Source organism: Lepidochelys olivacea, assembly GCF_965140295.1.
Source record: "Lepidochelys olivacea isolate rLepOli2 genome assembly, chromosome: 1".
In the NCBI taxonomy this organism is placed as follows: domain Eukaryota; kingdom Metazoa; phylum Chordata; order Testudines; family Cheloniidae; genus Lepidochelys; species Lepidochelys olivacea.
In genome coordinates this window covers 33,314,942-33,336,859 of record NC_140411.1, presented here as the reverse complement: position 1 = coordinate 33,336,859, position 21,918 = coordinate 33,314,942, and the positions used below count along the sequence as shown (strand labels likewise).

The window sequence follows — 21,918 nt, the reverse complement described above, 5'->3', positions numbered from 1 at the left end:
ACAAAGTTCAGCCACCAGGTTAGCCGTGACATTATCGGGGATAGTGTTCTTGACGGCTTGTAGTCCATCTTTGTGTGGAATGTTGGTGTAGAGGGCTTCTACATCCATAGTGGCCAGGATGGTGTTATCAGGAAGATCACCGATAGATTGTAGTTTCCTCAGGAAGTCAATGGTGTCTTTAAGGTAGCTGGGAGTGCTGGTAGCGTAGCTGGGAGTGCTGGTAGCTGAGGAGGGAGCCTACATAGCCAGACAATCCTGCTGTCAGGGTGCCAATGCCTGAGATGATGGGGTGCCCAGGATTTCCAGGTTTATGGATCTTGGGTAGTAGATAGAATATCCCAGGTCGGGGTTCCAGGGGTGTGTCTGTGCGGATTTGATCTTGTGCTTTTTCAGGGAGTTTCTTGAGCAAATGCTGTAGTTGCTTTTGGTAACCCTCAGTGGGATCAGAGGGTAATGGCTTGTATAAAGTGGTGTTGGAGAGCTGCCGAGCAGCCTCTTGTTCATATTCCGACCTATTCATGATGACAACAGCACCTCCTTTGTCAGTCTTTTTGATTATGATGTCAGAGTTGTTTCTGAGGCTGTGGATGGCATTGTGTTCTGCACGGCTGAGGTTGTGGGGCAAGTGATGCTGCTTTTCCACAATTTCAGCCCATGCACGTCGGCGGAAGCACTCTATGTAGAAGTCCAGTCTACTGTTTCGACCTTCAGGAGGAGTCCACCTGGAATCCTTCTTTTTGTAGTGTTGGTAGGGGGGTCTCTGTGGATTAGTAAGTTGTTCAGAGGTGTGTTGGAAATATTCCTTGAGTCAGAGACGTCGAAAATAGGATTCTAGGTCATCACAGAACTGTATCATGTTCGTGGGGGTGGAAGGAGATAGGACATGTCCCGAGATAGGACAGCTGCTTCTGCTGGGCTAAGAGTATAGCTGGATAGGTTAACAATATTGCTGGGTGGGTTGAGGGAACCATTGCTGTGGCCCCTTGTGGCATGTAGTATTTTAGAAAGTTTAGTGTCCTTTTTCTTCTGTAGAGAAGCAAAGTGTGTGTTGTAAATGGCTTGTCTAGTTTTAGTAAAGTCCAGCCACGAGGAAGTTTGTGTGGAAGGTTGGTTTTTTATGAGAGTATCCATTTTTGAGAGCTTATTCTTTATCTTTCCCTGTTGCTGTAGAGGATGTTGATCAGGTGGTTCCACAGTTTCTTTGAGAGCGCGTGGCACAAGCTGTCAGCACAGTCTGTGTGGTATGTAGATTGTAATGGATTTTTTACCTTCAGTCCTTATGGTACGATGTCCATCTGTTTGCATTTGGAAAGGAAGATGATGTCTCTCTCCTCACCTTTGAGTGCCTTCATTAAAGCTGTGCCGATGCAACATTTTAAATGTAGACTTGCCCCAAGTTTCCCAACATGCAGAAGAGCTCTGTGTAAGTTTAAAATCCTGTCTCTTTCACTAGCAGAAGCTAGTCCAATAAAAAATATTACTTTACCTCCCTTGTCTCTTCCAAAATCTAGTCAGCAAGACTTTTTCTTCATGCTTCTCAAATCTTTCCTAAAATCCCATTCTTACAGCCCCAATATGAAATGAGGGTGAAATCCTCGCTCTGATTTGCATCTTTCCTTACTCCTCCTATTTCGGTGTATGTTACATCCTCACTGATAGCAAGTCCATAATATAAATTATAAGTAAGGCTATGTTTTAGTCACGGGTATTTTTAGTTGCTGGATCGAGGTTCGTTAGTTTCTCACCAACATGCAAATATTCACTTTGAAATATATTCTCATCTCAAAATATATGAAGATAGGCACTTAGGGTAACTCTTCTTGGGGAGATTGGGAATTACAAATGAATTTCACTCTTGTTCACAATCTAGGACGATCCAAGGTTAGATACATTGGAAGATAGTGGGGTTGTTTGGGATAGACAGAAATGAGAGATCTGTGTTTGAGGATGCTCCTTTTGCACAAGAGATGCATTTCTGTCTTTGAGACATTTACCCAAAAACCATTTTGTCAAGGAAACTACAGATACACAAAACAATGCAGGGATATGCAACTGTTATCCCACCTCGAAAACAAAATGCTAACTAATATTGCTTGGTTATCTGCCAATAGGTAAGAAAAAAGAAAAGTGCACTGTCCAGTTGAAATGTTTCATGAAATCTGTGAGGTATCAGGATACTGTTATGTAGCAGGACAATCGCATAGTGAACAAATCTTTTATCTGTATTGTATGTGGTGGCTGTGATGGTGGGGTTGTGATGGTGGGGAACACTTCTGGCACTCATCCACATGATGTGGGCCAATATTTTCAGAACTAGTAGCCTACTGAATCCATGGGAACTATGGAGTGTCCAACATTTTAGATTATCAGGCCACGTAAGTCAAGATAATTAAAGACCTATGTATGTAGTGAACTTTAAGTGTGAAAGTAGTCCCACTGAGTTCAGTAGGCACTCTCATATGCATAAAATTAATTGCATACACAAAAGTCTTTCCAGGACTGGGGCTGAATTTAGGTGTCTAAGGGTAGGTATGCCCACACCTTGAATACTGAGTACAGATGTGGTCCCCTCATCTCAAAAAAGATATACTGGCATTAGAAAAGGTTCAGAAAAGGGCAACTAAAATGATTAGGGGTTTGGAACAGGTCCCATATGAGGAAAGATTAAAGGGGCTAGGACTTTACAGCTTGGAAAAGAGGAGACTAAGGGGGGATATGATAGAGGTCTATAAATCATGAGTGGGTTGGAGAAAGTGAATAAGGAAAAGTTATTTACTTGTTCCCATAATATAAGAACTAGGGGTCACCAAATGAAATTAATGGGTAGCAGGTTTAAAACAAATAAAAGGAAGTTCTTCTTCACTCAGTGCACAGTCAACCTGTGGAACTCCTTGCCTGAGGAGGTTGTGAGGGCTAGGACTATAACAGGGTTTAAAAGAGAACGGGATAAATTCATGGAAATTAATGGCTATTAGCCAGGATGGGTAAGGAATGGTGTCCCTAGCCTCTGTTTGTCAGAGGGTGGAGATGGATGGCAGGAGAGAGATCACTAGATCATCACCTCTTAGGTTCACTCCCTCTGGGGCACCTGGCATTGGCCACTGTTGGTAGACAGGATACTGTGCTGGATGGACCTTTGGTCTGACTCAGTATGGCCATTCTTATGTTCTTATGTATTCACTGCAATTTAAACCCCTCAGCTGGCCTGTATCAGCTGATTCAGGCTTGTGGGGTTCAGGCTAAGGGCTGTTTAGTTGCGGTGTAGACATTTGGGCTCGGACTAGGTGGTTCTAGAACCCTAGGGCTGGGGCCTGAGTTTGAATATCTACACTGCAATTAAACAGCCCCTTAGCCCAAGCCCCAGGAGCCTGAGTCAGCTTGAACTTTAAATATAGATTTATAAACTTAACTTCATAGTCCCAATTGTTAAAATCTTGGCACAACTTCTGCCAGTCACACAGTGGTCTCAGACATGTTCTGCTACAGACATTATATAACTTTACAAAAATACCTTAATAATTATAAAAATGAATTTTTAACGTCCTATTCATGTTATTTCATATGTAACTTAACAAAACTAAACATGAAGTAAACGTCATACTCTGAGCTCTTAAAGACTAATATGTTTGGAATTTTGAGCCAATTTTTATATTAGGAAATCTCTGTTACGTGTTGCCCAGACACAACCTTTTAAGTTCAGTCATTAAAATGTCATGCAGATTTCAAACTTATTTTATTTCACAATAGACATGAAAACTTTTGTGCAAGTCTTTAAGAATGGGGATAATGCCTAAGGAAAGAACGTTATGCCTGTTTGCTCATGAACTACTTTCAAGAACTCCTTTAATTAAAAAGAGATAAAAAAATAAGAACTTTAACCAAAATTTTCATCTTTAAATACAGTCACTGTAAATGTAGGTAAAGGAAGTGAAAAATAAATATAAAACTTACAGGTTCAACAAATTCAAACTTCTTTTTCTCCTGTACTTCTTGAATTTTGAACACATATTCTAATGACGCTTCATAGAAGTTTTGATGTTCTCTGTCAATCTGAGTATCTGCCTAAAAATAAAAATGAAGTACATTAAATTAATATTAATTTACGGTTATAACTAGCTCACTTCGGGTTTCCATTATTAACTATTTATTTAAGAGTCCCCTAAGTTCCAGTTTCCTGTTTTATTTTCCAGCCCTATATACTCTTATGCTCGTAACACAACCCTCATTTTGACAGAGAAGAGTAGGGATACTAGCAGTGGCTAGAAGAGGATGCTAAAAAATGATGAAATACTCTCCATCAGGAGCTAAGTAAAATGTTTCTACAATGCTCTCAGACCAGGGACCTGTGTCCCATGAGACCTCTAGAGAAGTCAATGTTTCTCTTCCTTTAACAACCAACCTTTCCATGAGGGCTGCATGAAATGTAATCAGAGACACTTTATTTGTCAACAGTTTAACTACTGAGCCATTTCAAAGTGAACTAGAATGAAATGTGGTACACAGTACAAGTCACCAGTCCAGACATTAGGTATTTGGTGAAGGACATCTAAACTGGCAAAAGTGCAAGGAACACAAAAGGATGACGAAAAGCAGTCAAGGACCAACTATGTGAGATTTAAAGCAAGGAACAGTATTATTTTGGGCATGCAAAAATGTGCTAGCTGCCATAGAAACACAAACAGAGACAGCCCCCTTTATTGTTTTGCAGTCTAAATGTAACAGGACACAACAGGCCAGGGTCATAAGTAGACAAAACAGAAAAGGAAAGGGAGAAAGAGGACAGGATAACAATAAAATCAGACAGTTCCTGAGTAAGACAAGGACAAATCAGGATGGTTGCATTAATTTAGGATAAAATCTTCAAACCTGAGTGCCTAAAGTAAGGCACCTACATACGTGGCTCCCCACCCAGAGCTGCTGAGCATTCATTAAGGTCAGTGGGAGTTGTGTGCGCTCAGCACTTCTGAAAATTAGGGCACTTATTTAGGTTACTAAACACAGATTTCGGGCCCTACGTTTAGACATCCAAGATTAAAAATTTTGGCTTTAGGGTTCCCCCAACCCTGCTCCTCTTTCCTTTTCTCTCCTCTCCTGGATTTATTCTATGTGAATTTTAGGAGAGCCTGGAGTGAAGCAAGGAAAGGTGGTTTGGGGGAAGGTGCTCCACACTTTCTGAGCATCATGGAAAAAGGTGCAGAGGAAGGAGTGGGACAAGAAAACAAAAAGGGGCATCAAAGCTGGTGTGCCTTGTTAAGATTCTCTTGAATATCATGTATGACTAATTCCTAGCACATTTCCCAGCATGAGTAGTTTCAAATGCCTTTTCCACATATTATCTCACAGAGAGAGAGGAAGAAAAAGAGAGGGATATGTTTTTAAACACAGAAATCTTGCAGCCTATCATTTCAGAACATGAATCAAGCTGTCTGAGAATATAAAAATATTTGACAGTTTTACACTTTCACAATAGCTAATTTTCATGTTTTAGTTTTCCCAATGTTTTACATAAAGTGTAGTGTGCAGTGTTTGCTGGAAATTTATGAGTATTGACTGCTACCATGGGTAGCAGGGATCGAACCTGGATACTCCAGCACCAAAGCAAAGGCTTCTGTCACTGGAAATAAAGAATTAACTCCACCAACTGATAAGAGTAGCAGGATCTTATCCTCCATGTAAACAAGCCATTAGAGGGAGACAGAACACATGCCCAGTTCCCATTTTAACTCCATTTTTTCAGTTATTCATAACTTTTGGGCTGAAATTGTCTATGTCTGACCCCAGCTCTAAGGGAATTTCTTTTTTTAACTGTGGAAACTTTCAGTAACATCAGTTCAGCCATTTCTGATTTATGGGAATATAAAAATAAGACATTTTCCTCTTATGTTCTGATTAAATTTGGAACTCAAATAACAAACGTATGTGAATCTAGAAAATTGTAGATGGCTTATTTTATAGGAACGGAAAGAATATTCATTTTTAAAGAAAACAGGTTTAGTATATTTTAAATCTTGTATTTGTACAATCAGTATTTGCCTTCAGTTAAAGATTCTGCCTATTAATAGCACTTCTAATTAATACTGCTTCAGGTAAGGCTGTGAATATCATCATTTAGTAGCATGGAGACATTTAACATTGAATCACTTCTACAGTACTCCATTAGCACTTGAAAGCAAAAATATTAGCTTTAATATTATTTTTAAAATGAATCAGTAGCATTTGTTCCTTTTTAGGCCTATAAAAACAGGAAATTAAATGCAAAAGCTAATGTTAAGGATAAGAATTCAAGCACTCAAAAGCCACGCAATTCCAGAAATTAAGGCTTTTACCACAAAATTAACTTGGCCATGTGGCATTTTTGTTGTATTTTCTATTACTGGTTTCCTTGATGAATCTAAAACTTAGTGTATTAATCACTATGTTACAAAAAGTATATAAAATAGGGTATATAGGGCATGCAATTTGGCAGAATTTAACCATGTGTTACAACTTTAGGGTATGATCCTGAAAACCTTAACTCAGGGGATTGCAGACAATGAAAATTTGCATAACATGGGCCTCAGTTTTTACTTTTGGTTGTATATTAATACAGTTTAATTTGGTTTTAGCAATGAGCTCTTTCAGGGCCCAATTCAGGAAAGCACTCAAGAACATGCTTTCCTCCATCCACAGAAAAGCACGTAAGCACATGTTTAACTTTATTGAAACTTAAGCATGTTTTGAAACACTGTCTAAAACTTGGGCCACAATGATCATTTGGGTATAGGGATCAAATTATACTTTCCAAAAGTCATCTTCTGTGAAGGCTGATGAGTCTGCTTGATCAATGAGCATTCGCAGTTGTACGAATCAATTAAGAAGTGGTTTATCTGAACTTTTCCAAGGCAGGAAAGATTTTCACACCTTTTTGTATGCCACTCACCTGATGGTAAAGAATGGCTTACTGTATGGTAAATTACAGAAGCAGCTTTTATGAGACAGTTAGAGTCAGTATTATTTTGACTGACTGGCAACAGCACTAGAATGTGCATCAGAACTCGATCTCTTCTTCCAGGATGGACATGCCTCCATATATGAGCATGATTCTGAAAGCTCAATTTCATGAATCTGCATTTAGTGATCAATGGGGGCTACCAAAATTGATGCTTGTAGCATTGATTCAGATCTATTCCTTTTTAATTCTGTAACTCTCATTTCTTTCCATAGGTTTTCTCATAGGGATAGTAAAAAAAATTGTTCACCGTGGTTTTTTGGTGTTTTTTACTGTGTGCAGTCTGTAAAAAGTATGTCAATAGTCTGTGTACTATTATGGAATGTGCTGCATATTATGACAAAAGTCAAACCCAAATGATCTTCATCTTACACGCTATTTGACAGTGGTAGCCCAAGGTCTGGCACAAAGAAGGATCTTTACTATGTGACTATAGCCCTGTAAATACAGATGTATGGAAAACACAGGCCTCTACTTGGATTAAGATGGAACATCAAATGCAGGGATCTGAAGTCTCTGGTGGCTGTATCTCTGCATTACAAATAAATAAATAACTTTGCAACCTACTTCATTTTAGGGAAATTGCATGTGGCCCTCTGGCTCACAGCTAGTGCCAACTTCAGCTTGGCCAAGTCTGGACAACAATGACTTGAGGTGATAATATTATCATCAAAACTAAACATATGCCCAATATTAAAATTGCACATTTTGAATCAAACTCAAAACAAGAAAAGCTGCCCCATTCTTTATCTAACTCCCCCACAACCAGTTTTTATAATTTAAATGCCTGATTCAACATTGTCCTTACTCCAGTTTTATGCTGGCGTAACTCCACTGATTTCAGTGCAGTTCTATCAACATTAATCTGGAGCAATGTAATGGTGAACTAGGCCCTATATGTTCTACAATCACGGCCTTTAGAAAGGTAGACTAACTAGCGTCCCTTATGAAATTCAATATCTAGGCATGAAGTGATTATTTAAGGACAGAGGGGAAAACTTTTACAGTGATTTTCCATTAATTTGTATGCTCAAGTCAAATCCTTCGTGAGTCTAAGACAGTTTATTTAATTATATTCACAGTTGATACATTTTATTTCATTTCAATTAGTTTTTAACTGCAATATAATAAATAATCTTCATAACAATCCCAGCAAAATGTGCTTTATTTAAACCCGACAGTAAATTAGCACTTAACTTGACTTAACCAAATCTTGATTTATAGGTAAATATATCGAAAATTGTTTTCTGACTTCCTGCTTAATCTCTAATGGAACTATTTCCCCATTAATGTAAGGGGAATTTATGGACTTGTCGGAGTTGTGTATATGTAAATTTGGCCTGTGACTGGAACAAAAAACCCCCCTGTAAAATTAATGTTGTTTTCTCTACAGTTGATTCATCATACTGACATCTGTTTTAGCGAGTATAATATAAAAGAATAAATGTTATGAAATTGCAGTATTATATCAGGTAAATATAAAAACCACACATTGTGACTTTCTGAGAGATGGTTAGGTCTTTTGTGTAGAATTTTGTCAGCAAAATAATTTCCAAGATTTCAGAGTTTATCATTGACAATAATGCTATTAAAATAGTGCCCATCTTTTTTGGAAAATTTAATATAGTGTGTCAGTAACACTGAAAAAAACAATTTATAATTTGCAGAGGGTGGGGGATAATAGGAGCCTATATAAGAAAAGAAAAAATCAGGACTGTCCCTATGAAATTGGGACATCTGGTCACCCTACACAAAAGTAAGTGTAACACATGTGCCTAATAGGGAGATACATCTTTAAGAGGCCCATTGCGGGGAGGCAGGAGTGAGTTGTGTCTGGGTCATTAAGCACTACACATCCAGAAGCTTCTGGAATTGGGTGTGGTAGTTTTGGGTGTGCTCCAATAGGTTTACTGTTGCTGGGGTCAGACTCCGTGAGGGCAAACAATCAGGGCAGCTGCTTTGCAGAAGGCCATGTGCCCTGTGTGAGTTGGAAGACGCTGAGCCCAGGAGCAGAAAGCGGGCTGTTGTCCCTAACTGTGAAGCATTTTGCAGCAGGTCAGTGATATTGTTAATCCTCTAGCAGGGAAGCATGGGCAATGTTAATTACAGCAAGGGGAAATTGGGAGGGAAAAATTACTTCTATTTTAACTGTATGCTTTGAATGTTGTTTTAATTTTAGCCAAACTGTTCTAGTTAAATTGTCTTAACTAGTCTGATTCACCAACTTTTCTTTAAATGTAGTAATGGGGAAAGAGTCATTTATATTTTGCTATTCTCAGTTTTGTATTTTCTTGTAACAGGGTTTTCTTTACATCTATACACTAAGCTGAGTGATTGGTTAATCGGTTAGCTGACTGGCTAGCAGTGATTTCAGCAGAGGAAGAATCTGCATGGATTCCAGCTGACGATTCCTACAAGCAAGTGGAGGGAAGATGTTGTTTTAGACTCACCAGACTGTATAGATTTGGTGATCAAGGATTCTAACTGTGACTTAGGTGAACTAAGCTTTTGGGAGCTTTCAGTTTCTTCTGACTGTATTTCTGTGGGGACTGTACTGTTCAGATTTTAATTAGTTTTCTTTATTTATGCTCATGTATAACTGTGAAGGTAATGTCTGTGGATTATAAAATAGCCATGTCATCCTGTAAAAATTAGATTGTTTCTTTATCATAAAATTTTATAAAGTTATTTAATTAAATTCATTTCTTTAGTTCCTTTTGGGACTTGAACGTGGGGAGCTTGACCCTGTGCAATCCTTGCTGAAAATCCTTAGAGACTGAACTCTGGGTCTCCAGCTACTTTCTATGGGAGTTGGGTTTTTTTTTTTTTTAAGGCACTGGAGGCGGGAAATGAAGTGAACTCTAGCCCACCCATAGGTTACATAAGGACCAATCATTCTTTGCTCAAACTAAGAATCTTATGAGGCCATATCTGACTACATTTTGTTATGACAAATACAAGTTTACCTGAAGATCACACACACAAAACTGCCAACAACTTTTGGCAATCTATTTATTTATCTGCAATATGGCACTCTTTTTAATTTCATAAAACACAGCCGTATAGTTTCATTATGGAAAGAATGTTTCTCTCAGATTAAAGCAGAAAACATGACATGCTGAAAAGCATAAAAAGTGTGATTAAAATGCTTCAGGCTAAGTTATCTAGCTGAAAATTTATGTAAAGCGGAGTCAATTAAATAAAATAAAAAAAGTCAGCATAGCCTAATTATATTAATTATAAATATTCCACATACACCTTCCAAATAAAGGTCATACATTTTTATTAGAGCATTACAAATACAGTATTGTAAATAGTAAAAATTAGGTTTGCAACTTAAAATATGGCAGAGCACATGGGAAATACTGCCTTGTTAAGAGTTTTATTTTACATCAGAATAGTATTAATCTCATATACAGAATTTATGTATACGTACATAGCAACAGGGACCGGCAGAAATCATTCATTTTCTGATAAAAATACAGCATGTCCTAGAGACAACTCTTTTTAAAGATAAACTTATGGTCTAGTAAAAGGGTAAGAGCTTACATCTTGCAAATGAGATTCTTTTTTCTTTGCTGATAAATTTAAGTGCTTCTCTAGAATGGAATAATATTTCTCACTTTCCTTGTCAAACTTCTTCTTCCCATCCTGAAAAACAAAACATTGCAAAGTAAAGAATTTGATAGAACTTCAAAGCCCACAGAAAGGAAAAGCTAGCACATTTGCTAAAAAGACTAGCTGTGTAATTATTGTTGCTGGTTCCACTGGTTTTATGGCAATAGACTCATATCTGAATTGGGGTCTAAAAGTTATTCAGTGAGACATTAAGTATATGCTAGGTTTCAGAGTAACAGCCGTGTTAGTCTGTATTCGCAAAAAGAAAAGGAGTACTTGTGGCACCTTAGAGACTAACCAATTTATTTGAGCATGAGCTTTCGTGAGCTACAGCATCCGATGAAGTGAGCTGTAGCTCACGAAAGCTCATGCTCAGATAAATTGGTTAGTCTCTAAGGTGCCACAAGTACTCCTTTTCTTTTTAAGTATGTGCTAGTCTTCAGTGGGACTGGTTACGCGCTTAGGTACCTTGCTGTACTGGGGCTTAAACTGGTTTAATTTACACTTTCTACTGACTCCATAAATGTGGGTGTCTCAGATCATTCCAACTTGCAAAAAACCTACAGGAGTGGGTTCTGACTGAAAAAAAAATCTTTGCAACGGTCCCTTTGTGGACCTCCCCTCTTACCTTTTCATTTGAGTTGAGGTTTGCCTGACCTTTGTATTCAGAGTGCTGAATTGTGGTTTTTACTCATATTCTTAGAACACGAGGAGGAGGAAGGAAAAGTATGTAGGAGTCTAATATAGCTGCAAAGGGAGCTAATGCAGGCAACACAGTTTTTCAACAAATGCTTTGCATGGTTTTGAATGTTTAAACGTGTCCTTTTTAGGGAATTTCTCCACTCTCCTGCCTTCCTTCTTTTGAAACCTTTCCTCATGTGGAGTCAGGTATCCCACATTCCCACCAGCTGAGTACTTTGATGCATGACAAATAATCCAGAAAGAAAATTATTGATTATAAACAAGGCACACTGAGCGATACTCTTCTACTTTAAAAAAAAATTCTGATGCTTATGAGCTGTAAATCTAAGAAAAAGACCTCTCTCTCGCTGTCTGTTGGGATCTCTCCCATCATTCTAGAAGTGACAGCATTGGGAAGGAAGGAGTAAAGGGGAAATAAGTAAGTACCCACAGCATTTTAAGGATTAAAACAATTCTTGTTATTGCATTATATTATTGCAATAAAAGGTCTATCCTTGGTTGGCTGCGGTTCCCCCCGACTGTTTTATAGGCCTAAAACTTATCCTGCATGATTCCCTATAATGACTAACAAACTGAGTATTTTAAGAAAACAAAAAAAGGCTAGCAGGACTGGTCTCATCAGCACATAAGCAAAAGCTATTAATGGTGAGAAACCAATCACTAGATATAATGCAATAACATCAGGTCATGGGCAGGGCTCAATGATCCTTTCCTTCTGCTCTCAATTTCTCTCTCAAAGAATTATTGTTTTATATTAAACAAGTTACTGTAGTAGACTTTAATGAGAGGATTTGAAAATTCTCCCCAATTAATTTTTTTGTCATCATGCCATGCAAAAGTCATATCAATAGTCAAAGAAATAAGAAATAATAGGGAGATCTTAACACCATATACACTGAGATACAACAGCAAAGCAACAGTTAATTATTTCCAGCAATATAATTAACCACAATATAAATAAGTTCACAATGATAATCATACCAAACTAGAAAAAGAAAACAAACTCTCAATTATGTGGAAGATTCATATGGCATATCTATTATAATAAGCATATTTCTAATGGCTTGCCTACATGGTGCACAGGTCCACACCAGAAGGGTGTAAATTCTAGTGCACACTAGCATGTTGTGCACTAAAAGTTGTGTGTTGCTCATTAATGTAGTCCAGTTTTAAACAGTATTGCGTTAATAGGCATTAAGGAACTTTTAATGCACTCGAGCAGGGTCAACATGGGCCTGTTAGAGAGCAACACGCTCATATGCTCTAGAATTTACACTCTTTGAGTACAGACTAACGCATTGTATACACAAGACCTAAGGTGCTCATCAGCATAGAATCTAGACAGCACTACATAAAGAAAAGTATATAAAGCATCCTTACAGGAAATTAAATAGAAATGGAAGCACCTGATCCAACAAAATATCAACAAGTGAATAATATAGTACACATCGAAAAACCTAAAATATTTTATTACAGATTAATACATGTGGTCACATGTTAACAAACAAACATTTACAAAAAAGAGTAAAGACTAATATACACAAGGTAAAACTCTTGTATTACATCTGCAACATGCGACCTGAAGTGTGACAAACTTAGCCACAAAAATCAGTGTTTGGCAAACTAACTTGAGAAATCAATCCCAGAGTCATGGTTTCCTCACTGAAAATACACAGCCTCCAATGTCCTCGAGATTAACTAAGAAACTATTAGCTTGTATACGTCAAATAATTTCATCAGTGTCACACAAGATGGTAAGGTTGTCTTTGAAATGACGACGTCTTTCTGGCCAGCTGCAGATATATATTCTTGACTCTTGCTGTTACAGGGGACATCAAGAAGCAGATGTAAATCCATCAAGAATTCCAGGTTGCAAAACACACAGAAGGCATTGAAAACAAGAGAGTCAATAGGTATTATATTAATGCTTCTCATTACTCCCCCCTGCCAACTAGCAAAAGTTTATCTGGATTAAATCAGAGCCAATTTGCCCTCAACCAAGTCTCAATCCCAGCAAGACAATGGGTAAACCTTCAGGTCCTGCACTCTCCCGGTCCTACACAGCAACTACATTTTTAAATGCTTAAAAGAGTCATATTATTCATTACCTTGGAAACATAGAGGTAGATGAAATATGTACCAGTTATACATAGGAAGGAATCTTCTTTTTGTTGTAAACTGATGTGTTTGTTTATGTAACAAGATTACCAAGGTGAGATGGAACACTGATACTTACCTTGGATACCTTCCCGGCAGCATGGATCCCATGTAGTGCTAGCATGTCCAGATGCTGGGATGTTTTATACCTAGGGAGCATGAAGTTTGCCTCTAGGCTTGCGGAAATATATTTTTCTCATCAGGTGGACATTTTTGTTGGTGGTTTGTTTGTGACTAAAGCAAATTAAATTAATAAGAGATTAAGAATTAAGCAGATGAGTTGCCTCGTTATTGAGGCTGCATTACATGTGGCGAGCAAATTAAGGTTTGGTTTGTTTGTTTTTTAAATGAACAGATTTTAAGTTCTTTTGAGGATGGATCATCCTCTTCTACAGAGATTTTTGATGCTACCTCTGTTGGGAGAAGCCATGGGATATTCATCATAATAAGCAGAAACCTAGCTCTAGTAATTAAGCTTTAGGACACCATCTTTTAAATCAAGACAAAATCTACCATAGGTCTTCCCTGGTACTTCAATGAGATGTCCCAGCCTCTTTTACCATTACAGAACAGAACTGTGTGGTACCTCACATCAGAAGTATTTTTTCAGTTCTTTACAGTCTTCTCATGTGGGGATTTCAAAGTACGTTAGAAAGGTTAACAAATTAAGCCTCACACAATTCCTGTCAATTAAGTATGTATTGTTTACCCACGTGTGAAAGACAAATGAAAACACAAAGGGGTTAAATGAGCTGGCTCTGGTCAAAACAGGTTTTATCCTCCAATGAAATCGACAAGTACAGTGGAAGTCAATACAGCTTCACAGGCACTAAGGTTCCATGTTAGAGGGTCTGATCTAGGACCTAATGAGAGCTGGGATTCAAAACTAAGAGTCTATATTGATAAGAGAGAGAGACAAAAGTGGGAAGGGGAACCAGGCACAGAGCAGTGAAATGACTTCTCAAACACCACAAAGCAAGGCCAGTGACTGGGACAGAATCCAAGTCTGCCAGCTCCTAGTCTTATTCCCTATCCACTAGATCAAACACTTACATTAAGTTATGAAAGAAATATTATTTACTTTATGTACTTCTCACTTTATCAGTAGGAAAAATCAGTCACATAGTGACTTGTAATAGGTCAAGTAATGAAGACAGAAAAAACCCTCATATAAAAAAGTGTAAATACCGTAACACGCCCCCTCCCAAAAAAAGAAAAAATCCCAGAAGTTAATGAATTGTGTTTGTGATACATTAGATTAAACTTCTTGTTCCCCAAATGAAATTTAATGTAAATCTTGCTGGCATTCTGTCTGTGAGGATATGATGAATTTGCAGACTTTTCTGTTCCACTGCCAATATTCCCAGCCCCGACAGAAAATGCATGAAACTGCCCCATCGGGTATATTGTAATAATTCACCCTACCTTAAAACTGATTCTTTAGACACCTGTTAGTTTAAAAAAGAGAACTAGCAACTGGGACTCCCTGTTATCAGGGTAACTTCTGGTCTGACTGCTGCCTTCATGTGGACTTCTCATCAATCAGCTTTTTATTTTGTTTCAGATTAGAGCACTACAATTTCTCACTCTAAAGACAAGTGAGAAAAGGACAGCAAAACAAAATCGTCTGAGTAGAAAGGCAGTCGCTCAGAGGTTTCAGCTGTATTTGTATCTTTATTTTAACTCAGACTTTGACGGGGTTTTTGGGAATAAGGCTACAGTGCCAACAAATCAGCATTTCTGGCACTGTAAAAATCATTCTCAGAAGTGCTCCTGGGAATAGTTTAAAAAATGTTTGGCTGCAGATCCCCACACCCGCAGATCAGCAAGTACCCCTCTATTCAAAAGTTCCTTTGATATTGCCAATAAAAACACATATTTGACTTCTGTGAATCCCCCAACAGCTGTTTACTTTATGAGAATTAGCAAAAAAGACATGTACTCAGCAGCAGGTGATGCATTTTCTGGAAGACACAAGGCACATCTGGATATTCCAAGAAACGCTCACCTCACAAACACAGTGACTCAGTGTACAGGAACATCCTAGAGGGAGGGTTTTATCTCACTCCAGTCTAGGCCATCTTTTCTTCTGTAATCGCCATGGCCCTCTTTTATATACAGCAGCTGCACACTCTCAATCAGCAACAAAAGGGTTATAAAGAAAGTTTTAGATGTAAAATCCCTCTTTTTCTTGAGCCCCAACTTGGGAGACTGAGGGTTACACCTCTATCTCTAACTGAAGCCTCTACCTGGTTCAAAACAGAGGAGATGTGAGGTTTCTCGTGAAGCCAAATCTCAGGTCTGGTATTGTCGTCAGGCCACTCAGTGAGATAGTTATAAAAGTACAAAGAGTATGTGGATGGTGTGCAGACTCTATTACTCTATTTCCAGGCCAAAGAGAAGGGTTGAGAATGGAAAAATATGTTCATAAAGCCATTTGCCCAAAATATCAGATACAACCACAAGAGAGATATACACGAGATACCGGCCTTGTTGTCTTGAACCAAAATAACACCTGTGTGTTCAGTTCCCACAGACATCCTGTGACAGTGTTGGTTTAACATTTCTGTGCCTCAGTTCCTCATGTGTAAAAATGGAGATAATATTGTTCTACTTCACGGGTGTGTTCTGAGCCTAAATCCATTAATGTCTGTGAAGTGCTTAGATACTGTGATGACAAGGAGTGGGGCATATAAGTACTTACATTTATGAAGAAGACACTGTTGATGTTTAAACTGACATCATAAGGCTTCAGAGTTAATATCACATTGGGCAGAATAGGGGTAACTTCACTCTTGTTTCAAGCTGATGTTTTACAGACTCAGGAAAGGAACCTTGCACATTCAGAAGGTTTTTTACAACAACATAGGGTACATTTTTTTAAAAAATGAAAGCTTTTGTTACGATAGGTCACCAGGGAGCTGCAGACCACACCTTGATGGATACTGGGCTCTGCACTGTCATACTCAGTGACAGAGCATTTGCTCTTACTGGGATTAATTGAAGTTTTAATAATTAAGAATGGCAGAATCTGGTCTTTGGTTTGCAAGCTGGCATTTGGCTCTCTCCTTGGTTATGGTTATTGGAAAGCATTTCATCTTCAAAATGGGAAAACAAATGAATAGATTCTCTATCACGTATTCTTTACACTATTGTTCTGTGGTGTTTATCACAAGCTAAAGATGGGGAAACATTGTGTGGGAGTCCCTTCTTAGAATATTAGTGAGCACATTGCTGATTAAGCAATAATAAAAAAAAATTGCCCAGAATAGGTCTAAGCCAACTGACCTACACACTTTTAAACCATACAGTCTCAGGGCCCAGATCCTACCTACAAGCAGGGTCTCTTCATTTAAGTGATAGTGGATTTTTAAGAAAGGTGTTATCTGGAATCTTTAGTAACACAAGAGGAAATGATTTAACTCTATACAAAAAGTTTTGTTTACTCCTCTGGCCTGAAAAACTGAAAGAAAATAAACTATCAACTGAAAGGATAAAATTCCTCCTAATATATTAAACAAATCTGCAATTAAAATAGATATAAATCCAAATTAGGAAACAAATCACAACTGAGGAGGTAACCTAACTGAAAATCCGTGTTTCTTTCTTAGTATCAGGCACACAAAATATAATTTGTGTATGTTCCTGTCTTCAAGAGAGGAAATGATAATCCACTACTATATGTGTTGTGTTTAGGTCACCTTAACAGTACATCAAAGACTAGGTGAACTAAAACAGAGCTAGGTTTTAGGCTGCCCTCATATTCTCTGGGGAGACAAGTCATTATCCAAGCTTGTGAGATCAGACTGAGGGAGCAGCTCTCCATTACTGAAGTAAAGAAATAGTATTATGCTTTCATATATTTCCTTTTTAGCTCAACATTAGAGTACCAGTTTTCAGGGTCTTACAATATAGTCCATGCAAACCTGTCCATTTAAAACCACTTATTTTCTCTTCTTTTGCCAATAATACTCTTTTGCATAATCTAAACTGATCTGACATTGATTTATATCTGTAGAAATTACAAGATGGCACATATAAAAAAGAAGAGCAGATCTCTGGGAAAAGGTCAGTATAGCAGCCTGGGCACAGGTCAAGTGCACTGGAAATGGCTGCAATCTTCTATTTGTAACAGTGCCACACGGCAGGACTATTGTGGGCAGAAAAGGAGCAAACCAGTGATAGGTAGGCACCCATACAGGTAGTTTAAAGCACAAGCAATGCTCTGTATAGATATAACTCATGTTTTGGCCTAATCTTCCACTCCAGGTGGTCTCTTTGCTTTACCTCTCATTTAAACAGTTGGGCAAAAGGCTCTTCAAATTCAATAATCTTATAGCTCCATTTCCTAACTTTGATGAAAAAACTGAAGAAATCTAACTTTTCCTTGCTTCTCCAGTTCATATGCTGAGGTCAGACAATACCGAATGTATTCCAGCTTGCTCTCCCATAGCTGTACTGAATTTTGCAATACAAAACCTTCTGACAGTAATGTAAGTTCATACGATTTGCATAGAGAGCTGGTAGAGGGCTTGTCTACATTTGAAATGCTACAGTGGCACAGTCAGCTGCACCTGTACCACCAAACTGCTTCAATGTAGATGCTATGTTTGCTGACGGGAGGGTTCTCTCACCAGCATCAGAATCCACCTCTCCAAGAGGTGGTAGCTAGGTTGAGGGAAGAATTCTTTCGTCAACCTAGCACTGTTTATGCTGAGGATTAGGTTGGTTTAGGCTCAGGGATGTGCGCGACATGTCTAAGCCAACTTAATTTTCCAGTACAGACACTTTTCTGATCATAACTGTACTAATGATTTTCTTACCTGGAATTAAACATTGGGATTTTGATAGACTTCACATGTTTAAATATTTAATCAATTTATCTATCTACCTAGGTAATTATATGTACCCAGTCACCATAATATTCAAGTATTTATGATTTTTTCTTGTAAACACCTCTTTGAAGTAGGTACCTATTATTGTATCCATTTAAACTAGTTACATTTAAACTAGTTACTTTAATTTAAAAAGGTTAATGACTTTTTATTGAAGCCTGAGATGTCAGAAGAAGTAACACGCCTTACTTTTCTTAAATAAAACAATTTAAAAAATGACTATGGGTAAAGAAATGGAAGGATTTAAACACAAGATGCAAACACAAGGAACAAATCAAATAGGTGTGAAGCTTTAAGTAAATTGCATAATGGTTTCAATAGACAAGATCACTAATGATAGGTAAGGCTGCAAGTTTGTCACAGAGGTCATAGATTTCATGATTTTCCAGGACCTCCATGATTTCTGCAGCAGCTGCTGTGGCTGGCCCAGGGGCTGCTTGAGATGCTCAGGCAGCCCCTGGGCCAGCCACGCTGGCTGCTGCTGGGACAGTCTCGGGCCACCGCACCCCACTCCCCAGGAGCAGCAGCAGGAGTTTGGGTGTGGGAGGGGACTTAGGGCTGGGGGTTGGGACACGGGAGGGGATGAGGGAGCTCAAGGTGGCGCTTACCTCAGGGAGCTCCCCAGAAGTCGGTCCTGGGGCCGGTTTTGTTCAATATCTTCATAAATGATCTGGAGGATGGTGTGGATTGCACTCTCAGCAAATTTGCGGATGATACTAAACTAGGAGTGGTAGATACGCTGGAGGGCAGGGATAGGATACAGAGGGACCTAGAAAAATTGGAGGATTGGGCCAAAAGAAATCTGATGAGGTTCAATAAGGATAAGTGCAGGGTCCTGCACTTAGGACGGAAGAACCCAATGCACTGCTACAGACTAGGGACCGAATGGCTAGGCAGCAGTTCTGAGGAAAAGGACCTAGGGGTGACAGTGGACAAGAAGCTGGATATGAGTCAACAGTGTGCCCTTGTTGCCAAGAAGGCCAATGGCATTTTGGGATGTACAAGTAGGGGCATAGCGAGCAGATCGAGGGACGTGATTGTTCCCCTCTATTCGACATTGGTGAGGCCTCATCTGGAGTACTGTGTCCAGTTTTGGGCCCCACACTACAAGAAGGATGTGGATAAATTGGAGAGAGTCCAGCGAAGGGCAACAAAAATGATTAGGGGTCTGGAACACATGAGTTATGAGGAGAGGCTGAGGGAACTGGGATTGTTTGGTCTGCAGAAGAGAAGAATGAGGGGGGATTTGATAGCTGCTTTCAACTACCTGAGAGGTGGTTCCAGAGAGGATGGTTCTAGACTATTCTCAGTGGTAGAAGAGGACAGGACAAGGAGTAATGGTCTCAAATTGCACCGGGGGAGATTTAGGTTGGATATTAGGAAAAACTTTTTCACTAGGAGGGTGGTGAAACACTGGAATGCGTTACCTAGGGAGGTGGTAGAATCTCCTTCCTTAGAAGTTTTTAAGGTCAGGCTTGACAGAGCCCTGCCTGGGATGATTTAATTGGGGATTGGTCCTGCTTTGAGCAGGGGGTTGGACTAGATGACCTCCTGAGGTCCCTTCCAACCCTGATATTCTATGATTCTACGATTAAGCAGCAACGTGTCCCTCCCTCAGCTCCTAGCTCTGTGTGCCGCCTCTGCCCACAGGCACCACCCCTGCAGCTCCCACTGGCCACAGTTCCCGGCCAATGGGAGCTGTGGAGCTGGCGCTCAGGGTGGAGGCAGCACGCCGAGTTGTCTGGCCGCGCCTCCGCATAGGAGCGAAGGGAGAGACTTGTCGCTGCTACCGGGGAGCCGCAAGAAGCCAGGTAGGGAGACTGCCAGCCCTGCCAACCCATCCCCTACCACCGGGGGGTTCCAGGGCCACAAGCACCCAAAGTACCCTCTGGACTGTCCCCCAGCTAGCACTCATGGTGCCCTCTGGACTGCCCCCCACAGTACATGAGGCACCCCCCAGGTCGCCCCCCCATCATGAGCACCCACAGTGCCCCCAGGCTGCCCCCACTCTGAGATTTAGTCAGGGGTATATAGTACAAGTCATGGGCTGTGAATTTTTTACTGCCTGTGACCTGTCCATGACTTTTACTAAAAATACCAGTGACTAAATCGTAGCACTAATGATATGGTACATGGCTGAGCTGACTCATAATAAAATAAAAAGACTTTTTTCAGATTTGATCAGCACTGCATTGTGGTAATATGCTTAGTATCTTCACCATCAGAATTAGACACGTGGAATTCTCAAACAAGAAAAGAAAATCCAGTTTAAAAAAGCAGTATATCACTGAATTAATAATCCCTTGGATCTAAAACCTATACACAGATTTCATCTGCAAGTAGTTAATAAAGATATATCTTGCCTCTTTTTTGTCCACTTATAAAATACACACTTACGTTTACTAGCATACATTTACACAGATTTTGCTCTGAAGAACAAAAAGATTTATGGAATTGAGATTGCTTTACTTTATCATATAGAATACTTCAGAAATAATGCACCATAACTTGACCTAAAATGCCACTATATTTTAAAAATAGAAGATAATTTAACATTTCTCTCCACTAGGTTAATTGCTACTTTTTTGCTACTTTTTAATGCAATGCTCCTTGGAATCGTGCACTCCTTGGAATCTTTGTCCCAATGAAGTTATGCTAATCAGGATTTGATTCAAGAACTTCAGTGGCGTGTTTGATATTGCATACTTTCCCATGCAACTTTCTACGTCATCACACTGTGAGTGTAACCCTTATCTGAGGAAGAACTAGATTCATGTTATGAGAAAGCTTTCAATTAATGTGCAAAACTGGAAACAATATTGTTTACAGACGGAAAAAAGGATATCATGTCATGTGTATGTCAGCAGTGTCAGGGTTTCTTTCTTTCTTTTTTAAAGCATCTGTTTTCAGGGTCCTGCATAAACTCATGAGACTGATAAAGCAACACAGAACCTTTCACCCTTAAGAGAGAATCTGAAAGTCATGCCTCTTCAGAGACCAATGTAAAGAGTTTTCAGTTTAGTTCTTCATCATCAAGAACTATGCATATCCCCAAGTAGTCTCAACACAGACGAAAGGACTAAATGGGCATGACAACTAACTACCCCCAGGAGGTGATCCTTACAGGCCAGACTGGAGGTACACTGTTGCATCAGTATGGAGAAGTTCGTATGGTCACTGCTCATACTGAACCTTTTTGATGGGAAACTAAAGACTTCAGTCTCCGGGGCTTTTAGTCCAAACACTGAATTCACTTTAAATATTTTTTTCTCAGAAGTCTATCAAAGCATTCCAAATTAAGACTTGAAAAATAATAAAGGCTTTTCTGACAAAGAATTGAGATGTTTTCCCCCCTCAGTTCAAACACTGCCCATTCAACATTACTCACCTCTTAACTTACTCAAAACATATGTCCATACATAAAATCATTATCAAAATCATGGAACTAACAGGACATTTGTTTAAGTTCTTTAATCAATCATTCCTCCTCTTCCTGTATTTTCTTTGAAAGCTCCTCAGTCAGGGACCTTCCCTTATTATTTGTCTCTGAAATGCATA

General features: G+C 39.1%; 1 protein-coding gene across 3 annotated transcripts in view; it reads right to left on the bottom strand.

Annotated features, from left to right (window-relative positions):
• Positions 1-21,918, bottom strand: part of ARHGAP42 (Rho GTPase activating protein 42) — a 313,472-nt gene that overhangs the window by 84,494 nt on the left and 207,060 nt on the right. For all 3 annotated transcript variants that reach the window (XM_084617969.1, XM_084617968.1, XM_084617970.1), the window contains 2 exons: positions 10,538-10,639; positions 3,952-4,062 (listed from right to left, as the gene is read on the bottom strand). In XM_084617969.1, coding sequence (XP_084474095.1) covers positions 3,952-4,062; positions 10,538-10,639 — 213 coding nt within the window. The remainder of the gene's footprint in view (positions 1-3,951; positions 4,063-10,537; positions 10,640-21,918) is intronic.